The following is a 16,772-nucleotide window of genomic DNA, read 5'->3' as shown; positions in this document are numbered from 1 at the left end:
AGATTTGATTGGGAAGCTGAGAGGTCAAATATACTGTTGAGATTTTCTACTGCCAAGTTTACACCTTCACTATTACAGTGGAACGTTTTACCCAGGAAATTGTCTAAAAGGGATTGAATTTGTTGTTGCCCAATTGTTTTTATGGTAGGTTTCCAAACTGCATTCCTTCCATCTATAGCATTTCTTAATGTTACTCAGTTCCTTTGGCTTTGATGCCTCATGATTGAGTATTGCTCTGTTTAAGTAGACTGTGATTTTGCTGTGGTCTGATAGGGGTGTCAGTGGGCTGACTGTGAACGCTCTGAGAGACTCTGGGTTGAGGTCAGTGATAAAGTAGTCTACAGTACTCTCGCTCTCTCAATTCAATTCAAGGGATTTATTGGCATGGGAAACATGTGTTAACATTGCCAAAGCAAGTGAGGTAGATAAATATATAAAGTGAATATATAAAGTGAAATAAACAATAAAAATTAACAGTAAACATTACACATACAGAAGTTTCAAAACGATAAAGACATTACAAATGTCATATATATATATATATACAGTGTTTTAACAATGTACAAATGGTTAAAGGACACGATGAAATAAATAAGCATAAATATGGGTTGTATTTGTAATGGTGTGTGTTCTTCACTGGTTGCCCTTTTCTCGTGGCAACAGGTCACAAATCTTGCTGCTGTGATGGCACACTGTGGAATTTCACCCAGTAGATATGGGAGTTTATCAAAATTGGATTTGTTTTCGAATTCTTTGTGGATCTGTGTAATCTGAGGGAAATATGTCTCTCTAATATGGTCATACATTGGGCAGGAGGTTAGGAAGTGCAGCTCAGTTTCCACCTCATTTTGTGGGCAGTGAGCATATAGCCTGTCTTCTCTTGAGAGCCATGTCTGCCTACTGCGGCCTTTCTCAATAGCAAGGCTATGCTCACTGAGTCTGTACATAGTCAAAGCTTTCCTTAATTTTGGGTCAGTCACAGTGGTCAGGTATTCTGCCGCTGTGTACTCTCTGTGTAGGGCCAAATAGCATTCTAGTTTGCTCTGTTTTTTTGTTAATTCTTTCCAATGTGTCAAGTAATTATCTTTTTGTTTTCTCATGATTTGGTTGGGTCTAATTGTGCTGCTGTCCTGGGGCTCTGTAGGGTGTGTTTGTGTTTGTGAACAGAGCCCCAGGACCAGCTTTAGGGGACTCTTCTCCAGGTTCATCTCTCTGTAGGTGATGGCTTTGTTATGGAAGGTTTGGGAATCGCTTCCTTTTAGGTGGTTGTAGAATTTAACGTCTCTTTTCTGGATTTTGATAATTAGTGGGTATCGGCCTAATTCTGCTCTGCATGCATTATTTGGTGTTCTACGTTGTACACGGAGGATATTTTTGCAGAATTCTGCGTGCAGAGTCTCAATTTGGTGTTTGTCCCATTTTGTGAAGTCTTGGTTGGTGAGCGGACCCCAGACCTCACAACCATAAAGGGCAATGGGCTCTATGACTGATTCAAGTATTTTTAGCCCAATCCTAATTGGTATGTTGAAATGTCTGTTCCTTTTGATGGCATAGAATGCCCTTCTTGCCTTGCCTCTCAGATCGTTCACAGCTTTGTGGAAGTTACCTGTGGCGCTGATGTTTAGGCCAAGGTATGTATAGTTTTTTGTGTGCTCTAGGGCAACAGTGTCTAGATGGAATTTGTATTTGTGGTCCTGGTGACTGGACCTTTTTTGGAACACCATTATTTTGGTCTTACTGAGATTTTCTGTCAGGGCCCAGGTCTGACAGAATCTGTGCATAAGATCTAGGTGCTGCTGTAGGCCCTCCTTGGTTGGGGACAGCAGCACCAGATCATCAGCAGACATTTGACTTCGGATTCTAGCAGGGGGAGGCCGGGCGCTGCAGACTTTTCTAGTGCCCGCGCCAATTCGTTGATATATATGTTGAAGAGGGTGGGGCTTAAGCTGCATCCCTGTCTAACCCCACGACCCTGTGTGAAGAAATGTGTGTGTTTTTTGCCAGTTTTAACCGCACACTTGCTTGTTTGTGTACATGGATTTTATAATGTCGTATGTTTTACCCCCAACACCACTTTCCATCAGTTTGTATAGCAGACCTTCATGCCAGATTGAGTCGAAGGCTTTTTGAAATCAACAAAGCATGAGAAGACTTTGCCTTTGTTTTGGTTTGTTTGGTTGTCAATTAGGGTGTGCAGGGTGAATACATGGTCTGTTGTACGGTAATTTGGTAAAAGCCAATTTGACATTTGCTCAGTACATTGTTTTCATTGAGGAAATGTACGAGTCTGCTGTTAATGATAATGCAGAGGATTTTCCCAAGGTTACTGTTGACACATATTCCACGGTAGTTATTGGGGTCAAATTTGTCTCCACTTTTGTGGATTGGGGTGATCAGTCCTTGGTTCCAAATATTGGGGAAGATGCCAGAGCTAAGTATGATGTTGAAGAGTTTTAGTATAGCCAATTGGAATTTGTTGTCTGTATATTTGATCATTTCATTGAGGATACCATCAACACCACAGGCCTTTTTGGGTTGGAGGGTTTTTATTTTGTCCTGTAACTCATTCAATGTAATTGGAGAATCCAGTGGGTTCTGGTAGTCTTTAATAGTTGATTCTAAGATCTGTATTTGATCATGTATATGTTTTTGCTCTTTATTCTTTGTTATAGAGCCAAAAAGATTGGAGAAGTGGTTTACCCATCTCCATTTTGGATAGATAATTCTTCATGTTGTTTGTTTTCCAATTTTCCCAGAAGTTGTTAGTCTATGGATTCTTCAATTACATTGAGCTGATTTCTGACATGCTGTTCCTTCTTTTCCGTAGTGTATTTCTGTATTGTTTTAGTGATTCACCATAGTGAAGGCGTAGACTCAGGTTTTCCGGGTCTCTATGTTTTTGGTTGGACAGGTTTCTCCACTTCTTCCTTGGGTTTTTGCATTCTTCATCAAACCATTTGTCGTTGTTGTTCATTTTCTTCGGTTTTCTATTTGAGATTTTTAGATTTGATTGGGAAGCTGAGAGGTCAAATATACTGTTGAGATTTTCTACTGCCAAGTTTACACCTTCACTATTACAGTGGAACGTTTTACCCAGGAAATTGTCTAAAAGGGATTGAATTTGTTGTTGCCCAATTGTTTTTATGGTAGGTTTCCAAACTGCATTCCTTCCATCTATAGCATTTCTTAATGTTACTCAGTTCCTTTGGCTTTGATGCCTCATGATTGAGTATTGCTCTGTTTAAGTAGACTGTGATTTTGCTGTGGTCTGATAGGGGTGTCAGTGGGCTGACTGTGAACGCTCTGAGAGACTCTGGGTTGAGGTCAGTGATAAAGTAGTCTACAGTACTCTCGCTCTCTCAATTCAATTCAAGGGCTTTATTGCCATGGGAAACATGTGTTAACATTGCCAAAGCAAGTGAGGTAGATAATATACAAAGTGAAATAAACAATAAAAATTAACAGTAAACATCACACATACAGAAGTTTCAAAACAATAAAGACATTACAAATGTCATATATATATATACAGTGTTTTAACAATGTACAAATGGTTAAAGGACACAATAAAATAAATAAGCATAAATATGGGTTGTATTTGCAATGGTGTGTGTTCTTCACTGGTTGCCCTTTTCTCGTGGCAACAGGTCACAAATCTTGCTGCTGTGATGGCACACTGTGGAATTTCACCCAGTAGATATGGGAGTTTATCAAAATTGGATTTGTTTTCGAATTCTTTGTGGATCTGTGTAATCTGAGGGAAATATGTCTCTCTAATATGGTTATACATTGGGCAGGAGGTTAGGAAGTGCAGCTCAGTTTCCACCTCATTTTGTGGGCAGTGAGCATATAGCCTGTCTTCTCTTGAGAGCCATGTCTGCCTACGGCGGCCTTTCTCAATAGCAAGGCTATGCTCACTGAGTCTGTACATAGTCAAAGCTTTCCTTAATTTTGGGTCAGTCACAGTGGTCAGGTATTCTGCCGCTGTGTACTCTCTGTGTAGGGCCAAATAGCATTCTAGTTTGCTCAGTTTTTTTGTTAATTCTTTCCAATGTGTCAAGTAATTATCTTTGATTTGATTGGGTCTAATTGTGTTGCTGTCCAGGGGCTCTGTAGGGTGTGTTTGTGTTTGTGAACAGAGCCCCAGGACCAGCTTGCTTAGGGGACTCTTCTCCAGGTTCATCTCTCTGTAGGTGATGGCTTTGTTATGGAAGGTTTGGGAATCGCTTCCTTTTAGGTGGTTGTAGAATTTAACGTCTCTTTTCTGGATTTTGATAATTAGTGGGTATCGGCCTAATTCTGCTCTGCATGCATTATTTGGTGTTCTACGTTGTACACGGAGGATATTTTTGCAGAATTCTGCGTGCAGAGTCTCAATTTGGTGTTTGTCCCATTTTGTGAAGTCTTGGTTGGTGAGCGGACCCCAGACCTCACAACCATAAAGGGCAATGGGCTCTATGACTGATTCAAGTATTTTTAGCCCAATCCTAATTGGTATGTTGAAATGTCTGTTCCTTTTGATGGCATAGAATGCCCTTCTTGCCTTGCCTCTCAGATCGTTCACAGCTTTGTGGAAGTTACCTGTGGCGCTGATGTTTAGGCCAAGGTATGTATAGTTTTTTGTGTGCTCTAGGGCAACAGTGTCTAGATGGAATTTGTATTTGTGGTCCTGGTGACTGGACCTTTTTGGAACACCATTATTTTGGTCTTACTGAGATTTTCTGTCAGGGCCCAGGTCTGACAGAATCTGTGCATAAGATCTAGGTGCTGCTGTAGGCCCTCCTTGGTTGGTGACAGAAGCACCAGATCATCAGCAAACAGCAGACATTTGACTTCGGATTCTAGCAGGGGGAGGCCGGGCGCTGCAGACTTTTCTAGTGCCCGCGCCAATTCGTTGATATATATGTTGAAGAGGGTGGGGCTTAAGCTGCATCCCTGTCTATCCCCACGACCCTGTGTGAAGAAATGTGTGTGTTTTTGCCAGTTTTAACCGCACACTTGTTGTTTGTGTACATGGATTTTATAATGTCGTATGTTTTACCCCCAACACCACTTTCCATCAGTTTGTATAGCAGACCCTCATGCCAGATTGAGTCGAAGGCTTTTTTGAAATCAACAAAGCATGAGAAGACTTTGCCTTTGTTTTGGTTTGTTTGGTTGTCAATTAGGGTGTGCAGGGTGAATACATGGTCTGTTGTACGGTAATTTGGTAAAAAGCCAATTTGACATTTGCTCAGTACATTGTTTTCATTGAGGAAATGTACGAGTCTGCTGTTAATGATAATGCAGAGGATTTTCCCAAGGTTACTGTTGACACATATTCCACGGTAGTTATTGGGGTCAAATTTGTCTCCACTTTTGTGGATTGGGGTGATCAGTCCTTGGTTCCAAATATTGGGGAAGATGCCAGAGCTAAGTATGAGTTTTAGTATAGCCAATTGGAATTTGTTGTCTGTATATTTGATCATTTCATTGAGGATACCATCAACACCACAGGCCTTTTTGGGTTGGAGGGTTTTTATTTTGTCCTGTAACTCATTCAATGTAATTGGAGAATCCAGTGGGTTCTGGTAGTCTTTAATAGTTGATTCTAAGATCTGTATTTGATCATGTATATGTTGGAATTGGCTATACTAAATTGGAATCTCTCTCTCTAGTATCTACATCTCTCTCTCTCTAGTATCTACATCTCTCTCTCTCTCTCTAGTATCTACATCTCTCTCTCTCTCTCTAGTATCTACATCACTCTCTCTCTCTAGTATCTACATTTCTCTCTATGGAATCTACATCTCTCTCTCTCTGGTATCTACATCTCTCACTCTCTCTGGTATCTACATCTCTCTCTCTCTCTCTGGTATCTACATCTCTCTCTCTCTCTCTGGTATCTACATCTCTCTCTCTCTCTCTGGTATCTACATCTCTCTCTCTCTCTCTGGTATCTACATCTCTCTCTCTCTCTCTCTCTGGTATCTACATCTCTCTCTCTCTCTCTGGTATCTACATCTCTCTCTCTCTCTCTCTCTCTGGTATCTACCTCTCTCTCTCTCTCTCTGGTATCTACCTCTCTCTCTCTCTCTCTCTGGTATCTACATCTCTCTCTCTCTCTAGTATCTACATCATCTCTCTCTCTTGTATCTACATCATCTCTCTCTCTAGTATCTACATCATCTCTCTCTCTCTCTCTCTCTCTCTCTCTCTAGTATCTCTCTCTCTCTCTCTCTCTCTCTCTCTCTGGTATCTACATCATCTCTCTCTCTCTCAATTCAATTCAATTCAATTCAAGGGCTTTATTGGCATGGGAAACATGTGTTAACATTGCCAAAGCAAGTGAGGTAGACAACATACAAAGTGAATATATAAAGTGAAAAACAACAAAAATTAACAGTAAACATTACACATACAGAAGTTTCAAAACAGTAAAGACATTACAAATGTCATATTATATATATATATACAGTGTTTTAACAATGTACAAATGGTTAAAGGACACAAGATAAAATAAATAAGCATAAATATGGGTGTATTTACAATGGTGTTTGTTCTTCACTGGTTGCCCTTTTCTCGTGGCAACAGGTCACAAATCTTGCTGCTGTGATGGCACACTGTGGAATTTCACCCAGTAGATATGGGAGTTTTTCAAAATTGGATTTGTTTTCGAATTCTTTGTGGATCTGTGTAATCTGAGGGAAATATGTCTCTCTAATATGGTCATACATTGGGCAGGAGGTTAGGAAGTGCAGCTCAGTTTCCACCTCATTTTGTGGGCAGTGAGCACATAGCCTGTCTTCTCTTGAGAGCCATGTCTGCCTACGGCGGCCTTTCTCAATAGCAAGGCTATGCTCACTGAGTCTGTACATAGTCAAGGCTTTCCTTAATTTTGGGTCAGTCACAGTGGTCAGGTATTCTGCCGCTGTGTACTCTCTGTGTAGGGCCAAATAGCATTCTAGTTTGCTCTGTTTTTTTGTTAATTCTTTCCAATGTGTTAAGTAGTTATCTTTTTGTTTTCTCATGATTTGGTTGGGTCTAATTGTGCTGCTGTCCTGGGGCTCTGTAGTGTGTGTTTGTGTTTGTGAACAGAGCCCCAGGACCAGCTTGCTTAGGGGACTCTTGTCCAGGTTCATCTCTCTGTAGGTGATGGCTTTGTTATGGAAGGTTTGGGAATCGCTTCCTTTTAGGTGGTTGTAGAATTTAACGCTCTTTTCTGGATTTTGATAATTAGTGGGTATCGGCCTAATTCTGCTCTGCATGCATTATTTGGTGTTCTACGTTGTACACAGAGGATATTTTTGCAGAATTCTGCGTGCAGAGTCTCAATTTGGTGTTTGTCCCATTTTGTGAAGTCTTGGTTGGTGAGCGGACCCCAGACCTCACAACCATAAAGGGCAATGGGCTCTATGACTGATTCAAGTATTTTTAGCCAAATCCTAATTGGTATGTTGAAATTTATGTTTCTTTTGATGGCATAGAATGCCCTTCTTGCCTTGTCTCTCAGATCGTTCACAGCTTTGTGGAAGTTACCTGTGGTGCTGATGTTTAGGCCAAGGTATGTATAGTTTTTTGTGTGCTCTAGGGCAACAGTGTCTAGATGGAATTTGTATTTGTGGTCCTGGTGACTGGACCTTTTTGGAACACCATTATTTTGGTCTTACTGAGATTTACTGTCAGGGCCCAGGTCTGACAGAATCTGTGCATAAGATCTAGGTGCTGCTGTAGGCCCTCCTTGGTTGGTGACAGAAGCACCAGATCATCAGCAAACAGCAGACATTTGACTTCGGATTCTAGCAGGGGGAGGCCGGGCGCTGCAGACTTTTCTAGTGCCCGCGCCAATTCGTTGATATATATGTTGAAGAGGGTGGGGCTTAAGCTGCATCCCTGTCTAACCCCACGACCCTGTGTGAAGAAATGTGTGTGTTTTTTGCCAGTTTTAACCGCACACTTGTTGTTTGTGTACATGGATTTTATAATGTCGTATGTTTTACCCCCAACACCACTTTCCATCAGTTTGTATAGCAGACCCTCATGCCAGATTGAGTCGAAGGCTTTTTTGAAATCTCTCTCTCTCTAGTATCTACATCATCTCTCTCTCTCTCTAGTATCTACATCATCTCTCTCTCTCTCTCTCTCTCTAGTATCTACATCCTCTACCTCTCTAGTATCTACATCCTCTCTCTCTCTCTCTCTCTCTGGTATCTACATCATCTCTCTCTCTCTCTCTCTGGTATCTACATCATCTCTCTCTCTCTCTCTCTCTGGTATCTACATCATCTCTCTCTCTCTCTCTCTCTCTGGTATCTACATCATCTCTCTCTCTCTCTCTCTGGTATCTACATCATCTCTCTCTCTCTGGTATCTACATCATCTCTCTCTCTCTCTCTGGTATCTACATCATCTCTCTCTCTCTCTCTGGTATCTACATCATCTCTCTCTCTCTCTCTGGTATCTACATCCTCTCTCTCTCTCTCTCTGGTATCTACATCCTCTCTCTCTCTCTCTGGTATCTACATCCTCTCTCTCTCTCTCTCTGGTATCTACATCCTCTCTCTCTCTCTCTCTCTGGTATCTACATCCTCTCTCTCTCTCTCTCTCTGGTATCTACATCCTCTCTCTCTCTCTCTCTCTGGTATCTACATCATCTCTCTCTCTCTCTCTGGTATCTACATCATCTCTCTCTCTCTGGTATCTACATCCTCTCTCTCTCTGGTATCTACATCATCTCTCTCTCTCTCTAGTATCTACATCATCTGTCTCTCTCTAGTATCTACATCATCTCTCTCTCTCTAGTATCTACATCTCTCTCTCTCTCTCTCTCTAGTATCTACATCATCTCTCTCTCTAGTATCTACATCATCTCTCTCTCTCTCTCTCTCTCTAGTATCTACATCATCTCTCTCTCTCTAGTATCTACATCATCTCTCTCTCTCTCTAGTATCTACATCATCTCTCTCTCTCTAGTATCTACATCTCTCTCTCTAGTATCTACTTCATCTCTCTCTCTCTCTCTCTCTAGTATCTACATCATCTCTCTCTCTCTAGTATCTACATCATCTCTCTCTCTCTCTCTCTCTCTCTCTAGTATCTACATCATCTCTCTCTCTAGTATCTACATCATCTCTCTCTCTCTCTCTCTCTCTAGTATCTACATCATCTCTCTCTCTCTAGTATCGACATCATCTCTCTCTCTCTCTCTCTCTCTCTAGTATCTACATCATCTCTCTCTCTCTCTCTCTCTCTCTCTCTCTCTCTAGTATCTACATCATCTCTCTCTCTAGTATCTACATCATCTCTCTCTCTAGTATCTACATCATCTCTCTCTCTCTCTCTCTCTCTCTCTCTCTCTCTCTCTCTAGTATCTACATCATCTCTCTCTCTCTCTCTCTCTCTCTCTCTCTAGTATCTACATCATCTCTCTCTCTAGTATCTACATCATCTCTCTCTCTCTCTCTAGTATCTACATCATCTCTCTCTCTCTAGTATCTACATCATCTCTCTCTCTCTCTCTCTAGTATCTACATCATCTCTCTCTCTCTAGTATCTACATCATCTCTCTCTCTCTCTCTCTCTCTAGTATCTACATCATGAGTCTGGTTCTAGAGTGGATAAAGAACAACGGAGGTGTTGACGCCATGGAAACGCTCAACAAGAAGAAGTCCAGTATGATCTATGATATCATCAACTCCTCCAACCACTTCTACACGTTAGTATCCTTTCAGAGGGGGGGAGCGAGAGGGGGGAGAGAGTGGAGAGGGATTCTGAACAGAAAATAACATTCAGTAGGAGCTCAAACCTGTCTCCATGGTAACTGCCGTGTTTTGGAAAGTGTTACAAGGTGTTCGTATACAAGATGGAGTTTGTAAAGGGCATACCTGTGTAACATGCTGTGAGCGTGCCTGTCTCCATGGTAACTGGTGTGTGTGTGTTACGTGGTCAGGTGTCCGGTGGACGTGGCGTGTCGTAGTCGTATGAACGTTCCGTTCCGCGTGGGGAAGAAACAGGGTGACGAAACTCTGGAGAAGGAGTTCCTGGATGGAGCCTCCAAACTGGGGATGATCTCACTGAAGGGGCACAGGTACACACACACACACACAGGTACACACACACACACACACACAGGTACACACACACACACACAGGTACACACACACACAGGTACACACACAGGTACACACACACACAGGTACACACACACACACAGGTACACACACACACAGGTACACACACACACAGGTACACACACACACAGGTACACACACACACACAGGTACACACACACACACACACACACAGGTACACACACACACAGGTACACACACACACAGGTACACACACACACACACACACACAGGTACACAAACACACACACAGGTACACACACACACACACAGGTACACACACACACAGGTACACACACACAGGTACACACACACAGGTACACACACACACAGGTACACACACACACAGGTACACACACACACACAGGTACACAGGTACACACACACACAGGTACACAGGTACACACAGGTACACAGGTACACACAGGTACACACACAGGTACACACACACACACACAGGTACAGGTACAGGTACACACAGGTACACACACACAGGTACACACACAGGTACACACACACACACACACACACAGGTACACACACACACACACAGGTACACACACACAGGTACACACACATACACAGGTACACACACATACACAAGACCCTTGTGACCCTGTCTGTTTAACCCTGTCTGTCTGTCTAACCCTAACCCTGTCTGTCTGTATGTCTAACCCTGTCTGTCTGTCTAACCCTGTCTGTCTGTCTGTCTGTCTGTCTAACCCTGTCTGTCTATCTAACCCTGTCTGTCTGTCTAACCCTGTCTGTCTGTCTAACCCTGTCTGTCTGTCTAACCCTGTCTGTCTGTCTAACCCTGTCTGTCTGTCTAACCCTAACCCTGTCTGTCTAACCCTAACCCTGTCTGTCTGTTTAACCCTAACCCTGTCTGTCTGTCTAACCCTAACCCTGTCTGTCTGTTTAACCCTGTCTGTCTGTTTAACCCTAACCCTGTCTGTCTGTTTAACCCTAACCCTGTCTGTCTGTCTAACCCTAACCCTGTCTGTCTGTCTTAACCCTAACCCTGTCTGTCTGTTTAACCCTAACCCTGTCTGTCTGTCTAACCCTGTCTGTCTGTTTAACCCTAACCCTGTCTGTCTAACCCTAACCCTGTCTGTCTAACCCTAACCCTGTCTGTCTAACCCTGTCTGTCTGTTTAACCCTAACCCTGTCTGTCTAACCCTGTCTGTCTGTCTAACCCTAACCCTGTCTGTCTAACCCTGTCTGTCTGTCTAACCCTGTCTGTCTGTCTAACCCTGTCTGTCTGTCTAACCCTGTCTGTCTAGCCCTGTCTGTCTGTCTAACCCTAACCCTGTCTGTCTAACCCTAACCCTGTCTGTCTAACCCTGTCTGTCTGTCTAACCCTAACCCTGTCTGTCTGTTTAACCCTAACCCTGTCTGTCTGTTTAACCCTAACCCTGTCTGTCTGTCTGTCTAACCCTAACCCTGTCTGTCTGTCTGTCTAACCCTGTCTGTCTGTCTGTCTAACCCTAACCCTGTCTGTCTGTCTAACCCTGTCTGTCTGTCTGTCTGTCTAACCCTGTCTGTCTGTTTAACCCTAACCCTGTCTGTCTGTTTAACCCTAACCCTGTCTGTCTGTCTAACCCTAACCCTGTCTAACCCTGTCTGTCTGTCTAACCCTAACCCTGTCTGTCTGTCTTAACCCTAACCCTGTCTGTCTGTCTTAACCCTAACCCTGTCTGTCTAACCCTGTCTGTCTGTCTAACCCTGTCTGTCTGTTTAACCCTAACCCTGTCTGTCTAACCCTAACCCTGTCTGTCTAACCCTGTCTGTCTGTCTAACCCTGTCTGTCTGTTTAACCCTAACCCTGTCTGTTTAACCCTAACCCTGTCTGTCTAACCCTAACCCTGTCTGTCTAACCCTGTCTGTCTGTCTAACCCTGTCTGTCTGTTTAACCCTAACCCTGTCTGTCTAACCCTAACCCTGTCTGTCTGTCTAACCCTAACCCTGTCTGTCTGTCTTAACCCTAACCCTGTCTGTCTGTCTTAACCCTAACCCTGTCTGTCTAACCCTGTCTGTCTGTCTAACCCTGTCTGTCTGTTTAACCCTAACCCTGTCTGTCTAACCCTAACCCTGTCTGTCTAACCCTGTCTGTCTGTCTAACCCTGTCTGTCTGTTTAACCCTAACCCTGTCTGTTTAACCCTAACCCTGTCTGTCTAACCCTAACCCTGTCTGTCTAACCCTGTCTGTCTGTCTAACCCTGTCTGTCTGTTTAACCCTAACCCTGTCTGTCTAACCCTAACCCTGTCTGTCTAACCCTGTCTGTCTGTCTAACCCTGTCTGTCTAACCCTGTCTGTCTGTCTAACCCTGTCTGTCTAACCCTGTCTGTCTGTTTAACCCTAACCCTGTCTGTCTAACCCTAACCCTGTCTGTCTGTCTGTCTGTTTAACCCTAACCCTGTCTGTCTTTTTAACCCTAACCCTGTCTGTCTAACCCTGTCTGTCTGTTTAACCCTAACCCTGTCTGTCTGTCTAACCCTAACCCTGTCTGTCTGTCTAACCCTAAGTCTGTCTGTCTGTCTGTATGTCTGTTTAACCCTAACCCTGTCTGTCTGTCTAACCCTGTCTGTCTGTTTAACCCTAACCCTGTCTGTCTAACCCTGTCTGTCTAACCCTAACTCTGTCTGTCTAACCCTAACCCTGTCTGTCTGTCTGTCTAACCCTGTCTGTCTGTCTATCTGTCTAACCCTAACCCTGTCTGTCTGTCTGTCTAACCCTGTGTCTGTCTGTCTGACCCTGTCTGTCTGTCTAACCCTAACCCTGTCTGTCTGTCTAACCCTGTCTGTCTGTCTAACCCTGTCTGTCTGTCTGTCTGACCCTGTCTGTCTGTTTAACCCTGTCTGTCTGTTTAACCCTAACCCTGTTTGTCTGTCTAACCCTGTCTGTCTGTCTAACCCTAACCCTGTCTGTCTGTCTAACCCTAAGTCTGTCTGTCTGTCTGTTTAACCCTGTCTGTCTGTTTAACCCTGTCTGTCTGTTTAACCCTAACCCTGTCTGTCTGTCTAACCCTGTCTGTCTGTCTAACCCTAACCCTGTCTGTCTAACCCTGTCTGTCTAACCCTAACTCTGTCTGTCTAACCCTAACCCTGTGTCTGTCTGTCTGTCTAACCCTAACCCTGTCTGTCTGTCTGTCTGTCTGTCTAACCCTGTGTCTGTCTAACCCTAACCCTGTCTGTCTGTCTGTCTAACCCTGTCTGTCTGTCTGTCTGACCCTGTCTGTCTGTTTAACCCTAACCCTGTCTGTCTAACCCTGTCTGTCTGTTTAACCCTAACCCTGTCTGTCTGTCTAACCCTGTCTGTCTGTTTAACCCTAACCCTGTCTGTCTGTCTAACCCTGTCTGTCTGTTTAACCCTAACCCTGTCTGTCTAACCCTGTCTGTCTAACCCTAACCCTGTCTGTCTGTCTGTTTAACCCTAACCCTGTCTGTCTAACCCTAACCCTGTCTGTCTAACCCTGTCTGTCTAACCCTGTCTGTCTGTTTAACCCTAACCCTGTCTGTCTAACCCTAACCCTGTCTGTCTAACCCTAACCCTGTCTGTCTAACCCTGTCTGTCTGTCTAACCCTAACCCTGTCTGTCTGTCTAACCCTAACCCTGTCTGTCTGTCTGTTTAACCCTAACCCTGTCTGTCTGTTTAACCCTAACCCTGTCTGTCTGTCTAACCCTGTCTGTCTAACCCTGTCTGTCTAACCCTAACCCTGTCTGTCTAACCCTAACCCTGTCTGTCTGTCTGTCTAACCCTAACCCTGTCTGTCTGTCTAACCCTGTCTGTCTGTCTGTCTAACCCTAACCCTGTCTGTCCGTCTGTCTAACCCTGTGTCTGTCTGTCTGACCCTGTCTGTCTGTCTAACCCTAACCCTGTCTGTCTGTCTGTCTAACCCTGTCTGTCTGTCTGTCTGACCCTGTCTGTCTGTTTAACCCTAACCCTGTCTGTCTGTCTAACCCTAACCCTGTCTAACCCTGTCTGTCTGTCTAACCCTAACCCTGTCTGTCTGTCTTAACCCTAACCCTGTCTGTCTGTCTTAACCCTAACCCTGTCTGTCTGTCTAACCCTAACCCTGTCTGTCTGTTTAACCCTAACCCTGTCTGTCTGTTTAACCCTAACCCTGTCTGTTTAACCCTAACCCTGTCTGTCTAACCCTGTCTGTCTAACCCTGTCTGTCTGTTTAACCCTAACCCTGTCTGTCTGTCTGTTTAACCCTAACCCTGTCTGTCTGTTTAACCCTAACCCTGTCTGTCTAACCCTGTCTGTCTGTTTAACCCTAACCCTGTCTGTCTGTCTAACCCTAACCCTGTCTGTCTGTCTAACCCTAAGTCTGTCTGTCTGTCTGTCTGTTTAACCCTAACCCTGTCTGTCTGTTTAACCCTAACCCTGTCTGTCTAACCCTGTCTGTCTAACCCTAACCCTGTCTGTCTGTCTGTCTAACCCTAACCCTGTCTGTCTGTCTGTCTGTCTAACCCTAACCCTGTCTGTCTGTCTGTCTAACCCTGTGTCTGTCTGTCTGTCTGACCCTGTCTGTCTAACCCTAACCCTGTCTGTCTGTCTAACCCTGTCTGTCTGTCTAACCCTGTCTGTCTGTCTGTCTGACCCTGTCTGTCTGTTTAACCCTGTCTGTCTGTTTAACCCTAACCCTGTCTGTCTGTCTAACCCTGTCTGTCTGTCTAACCCTAACCCTGTCTGTCTGTCTAACCCTGTCTGTCTGTCTAACCCTAAGTCTGTCTGTCTGTCTGTTTAACCCTAACCCTGTCTGTCTAACCCTAACTCTGTCTGTCTAACCCTAACCCTGTGTCTGTCTGTCTGTCTGTCTAACCCTAACCCTGTCTGTCTGTCTGTCTGTCTAACCCTGTGTCTGTCTGTCTGACCCTGTCTGTCTGTCTGTCTGACCCTGTCTGTCTGTTTAACCCTAACCCTGTCTGTCTAACCCTGTCTGTCTGTTTAACCCTAACCCTGTCTGTCTAACCCTGTCTGTCTGTTTAACCCTAACCCTGTCTGTCTGTCTGTCTAACCCTGTCTGTCTGTTTAACCCTAACCCTGTCTGTCTGTTTAACCCTAACCCTGTCTGTCTGTCTAACCCTGTCTGTCTAACCCTAACCCTGTCTGTCTGTCTAACCCTAACCCTGTCTGTCTGTCTGTCTAACCCTGTGTCTGTCTGTCTGACCCTGTCTGTCTGTTTAACCCTAACCCTGTCTGTCTGTTTAACCCTAACCCTGTCTGTCTGTTTAACCCTAACCCTGTCTGTCTGTTTAACCCTAACCCTGTCTGTCTGTTTAACCCTAACCCTGTCTGTCTGTTTAACCCTAACCCTGTCTGTCTGTCTGTTTAACCCTAACCCTGTCTGTCTGTCTGTCTGTTTAACCCTAACCCTGTCTGTCTGTCTGTCTGTTTAACCCTAACCCTGTCTGTCTGTCTGTTTAACCCTAACCCTGTCTGTCTGTCTGTTTAACCCTAACCCTGTCTGTCTGTCTAACCCTGTCTGTCTGTCTAACCCTAACCCTGTCTGTCTGTTTAACCCTAACCCTGTCTGTCTGTTTAACCCTAACCCTGTCTGTCTAACCCTGTCTGTCTGTTTAACCCTAACCATTTCTGTCTGTCTGTCGATCTGTCTCTACTTGCTCATGGTGTTTGTGTCTCCCCCTACAGGTCAGTGGGAGGAATACGTGCGTCTCTCTACAACGCTGTGACAGTGGAAGACGCTCAGGCTCTGGCCAATTACATGAAGGAGTTCCTCAAGGAGCACCAATAAGAGAAGGCCATACAGCATGCTGGACCAATCAGAGCAGGCTATGCTGCTGGATCTGTGGGACCAGGGTTCAGTAAGGTGAAACATTCACAACGTTACAGATGGAGATGCACTTAATAGAGCCAATCATATTGTACCTGACAGCCAATCATATTGTACCTGACAGCCAATCAAATGAAATGATATTAGTTACATGCGCTGAATACAACAGGTGTAGACCTAACAGTGAAATGCTTACTTGTGAGCCCCTAACCAACAGTGCAGTTTAAAATATGGATAAGAATAATAGATAATACTAACAATACATAATAATAATAATAATAATAGATAATACTAACAAGTAATTAAAGTGCAGCAGTGTATATGATGTATAGGATACATTTATATCACACTGACCCCTGACCACATGTTGTATCAGCTCAACTCACTGACCCCAGACCAGCTCAACTCACTGACCCCAGACCAGCTCAACTCACTGACCCCAGACCAGCTCAACTCACTGACCCCAGACCAGCTCAACTCACTTCATTTGAACTACTGGCCACAGTCAGTCGTAGATATCTCCAATCTCTCCAGACTGTTTAACTCTCTGTGTTACTAGTAATAGAACCCATGGGTTCGGGGTGCCCTGTGGGTCAGACACCATAGTGGATACCTATATATATATATATAGCTCTGGTGAGGTGCACTTTTTACCAGAGTGTTGGAAAGGCAATGTCACATCTCCTTAATTAACCACTTTGATATTGTCTCTCTGTCGCTCGTTAGCTCCAGCTGTGTCACGTCAGTGGATTTACTGCAGACGATCAGGGCATTGATTTACATAGATAAATGTTGAATCTGTTTTTCTGTCAAGTGTTATTGACATTCCATTAAAGACTAACTCTGTAACTTGTAACGTTA

At 44.0% G+C, this 16,772-nt stretch overlaps 1 protein-coding gene across 1 annotated transcript in view; it reads left to right on the top strand.

The window, feature by feature from the left end:
• Positions 1–16,772, top strand: part of psat1 (phosphoserine aminotransferase 1) — a 39,506-nt gene extending 22,734 nt beyond the window's left edge. The window contains exons 7-9 of the mRNA XM_042331190.1: positions 9,566–9,694; positions 9,929–10,066; positions 15,770–16,772. Coding sequence (XP_042187124.1) covers positions 9,566–9,694; positions 9,929–10,066; positions 15,770–15,872 — 370 coding nt within the window. The 3' untranslated portion in view covers positions 15,873–16,772. The remainder of the gene's footprint in view (positions 1–9,565; positions 9,695–9,928; positions 10,067–15,769) is intronic.

Source organism: Oncorhynchus tshawytscha, linkage group LG12 (genome assembly GCF_018296145.1).
Source record: "Oncorhynchus tshawytscha isolate Ot180627B linkage group LG12, Otsh_v2.0, whole genome shotgun sequence".
NCBI classification, from domain to species: domain Eukaryota; kingdom Metazoa; phylum Chordata; class Actinopteri; order Salmoniformes; family Salmonidae; genus Oncorhynchus; species Oncorhynchus tshawytscha.
This window is presented reverse-complemented; position numbering and strand designations above follow the sequence as displayed.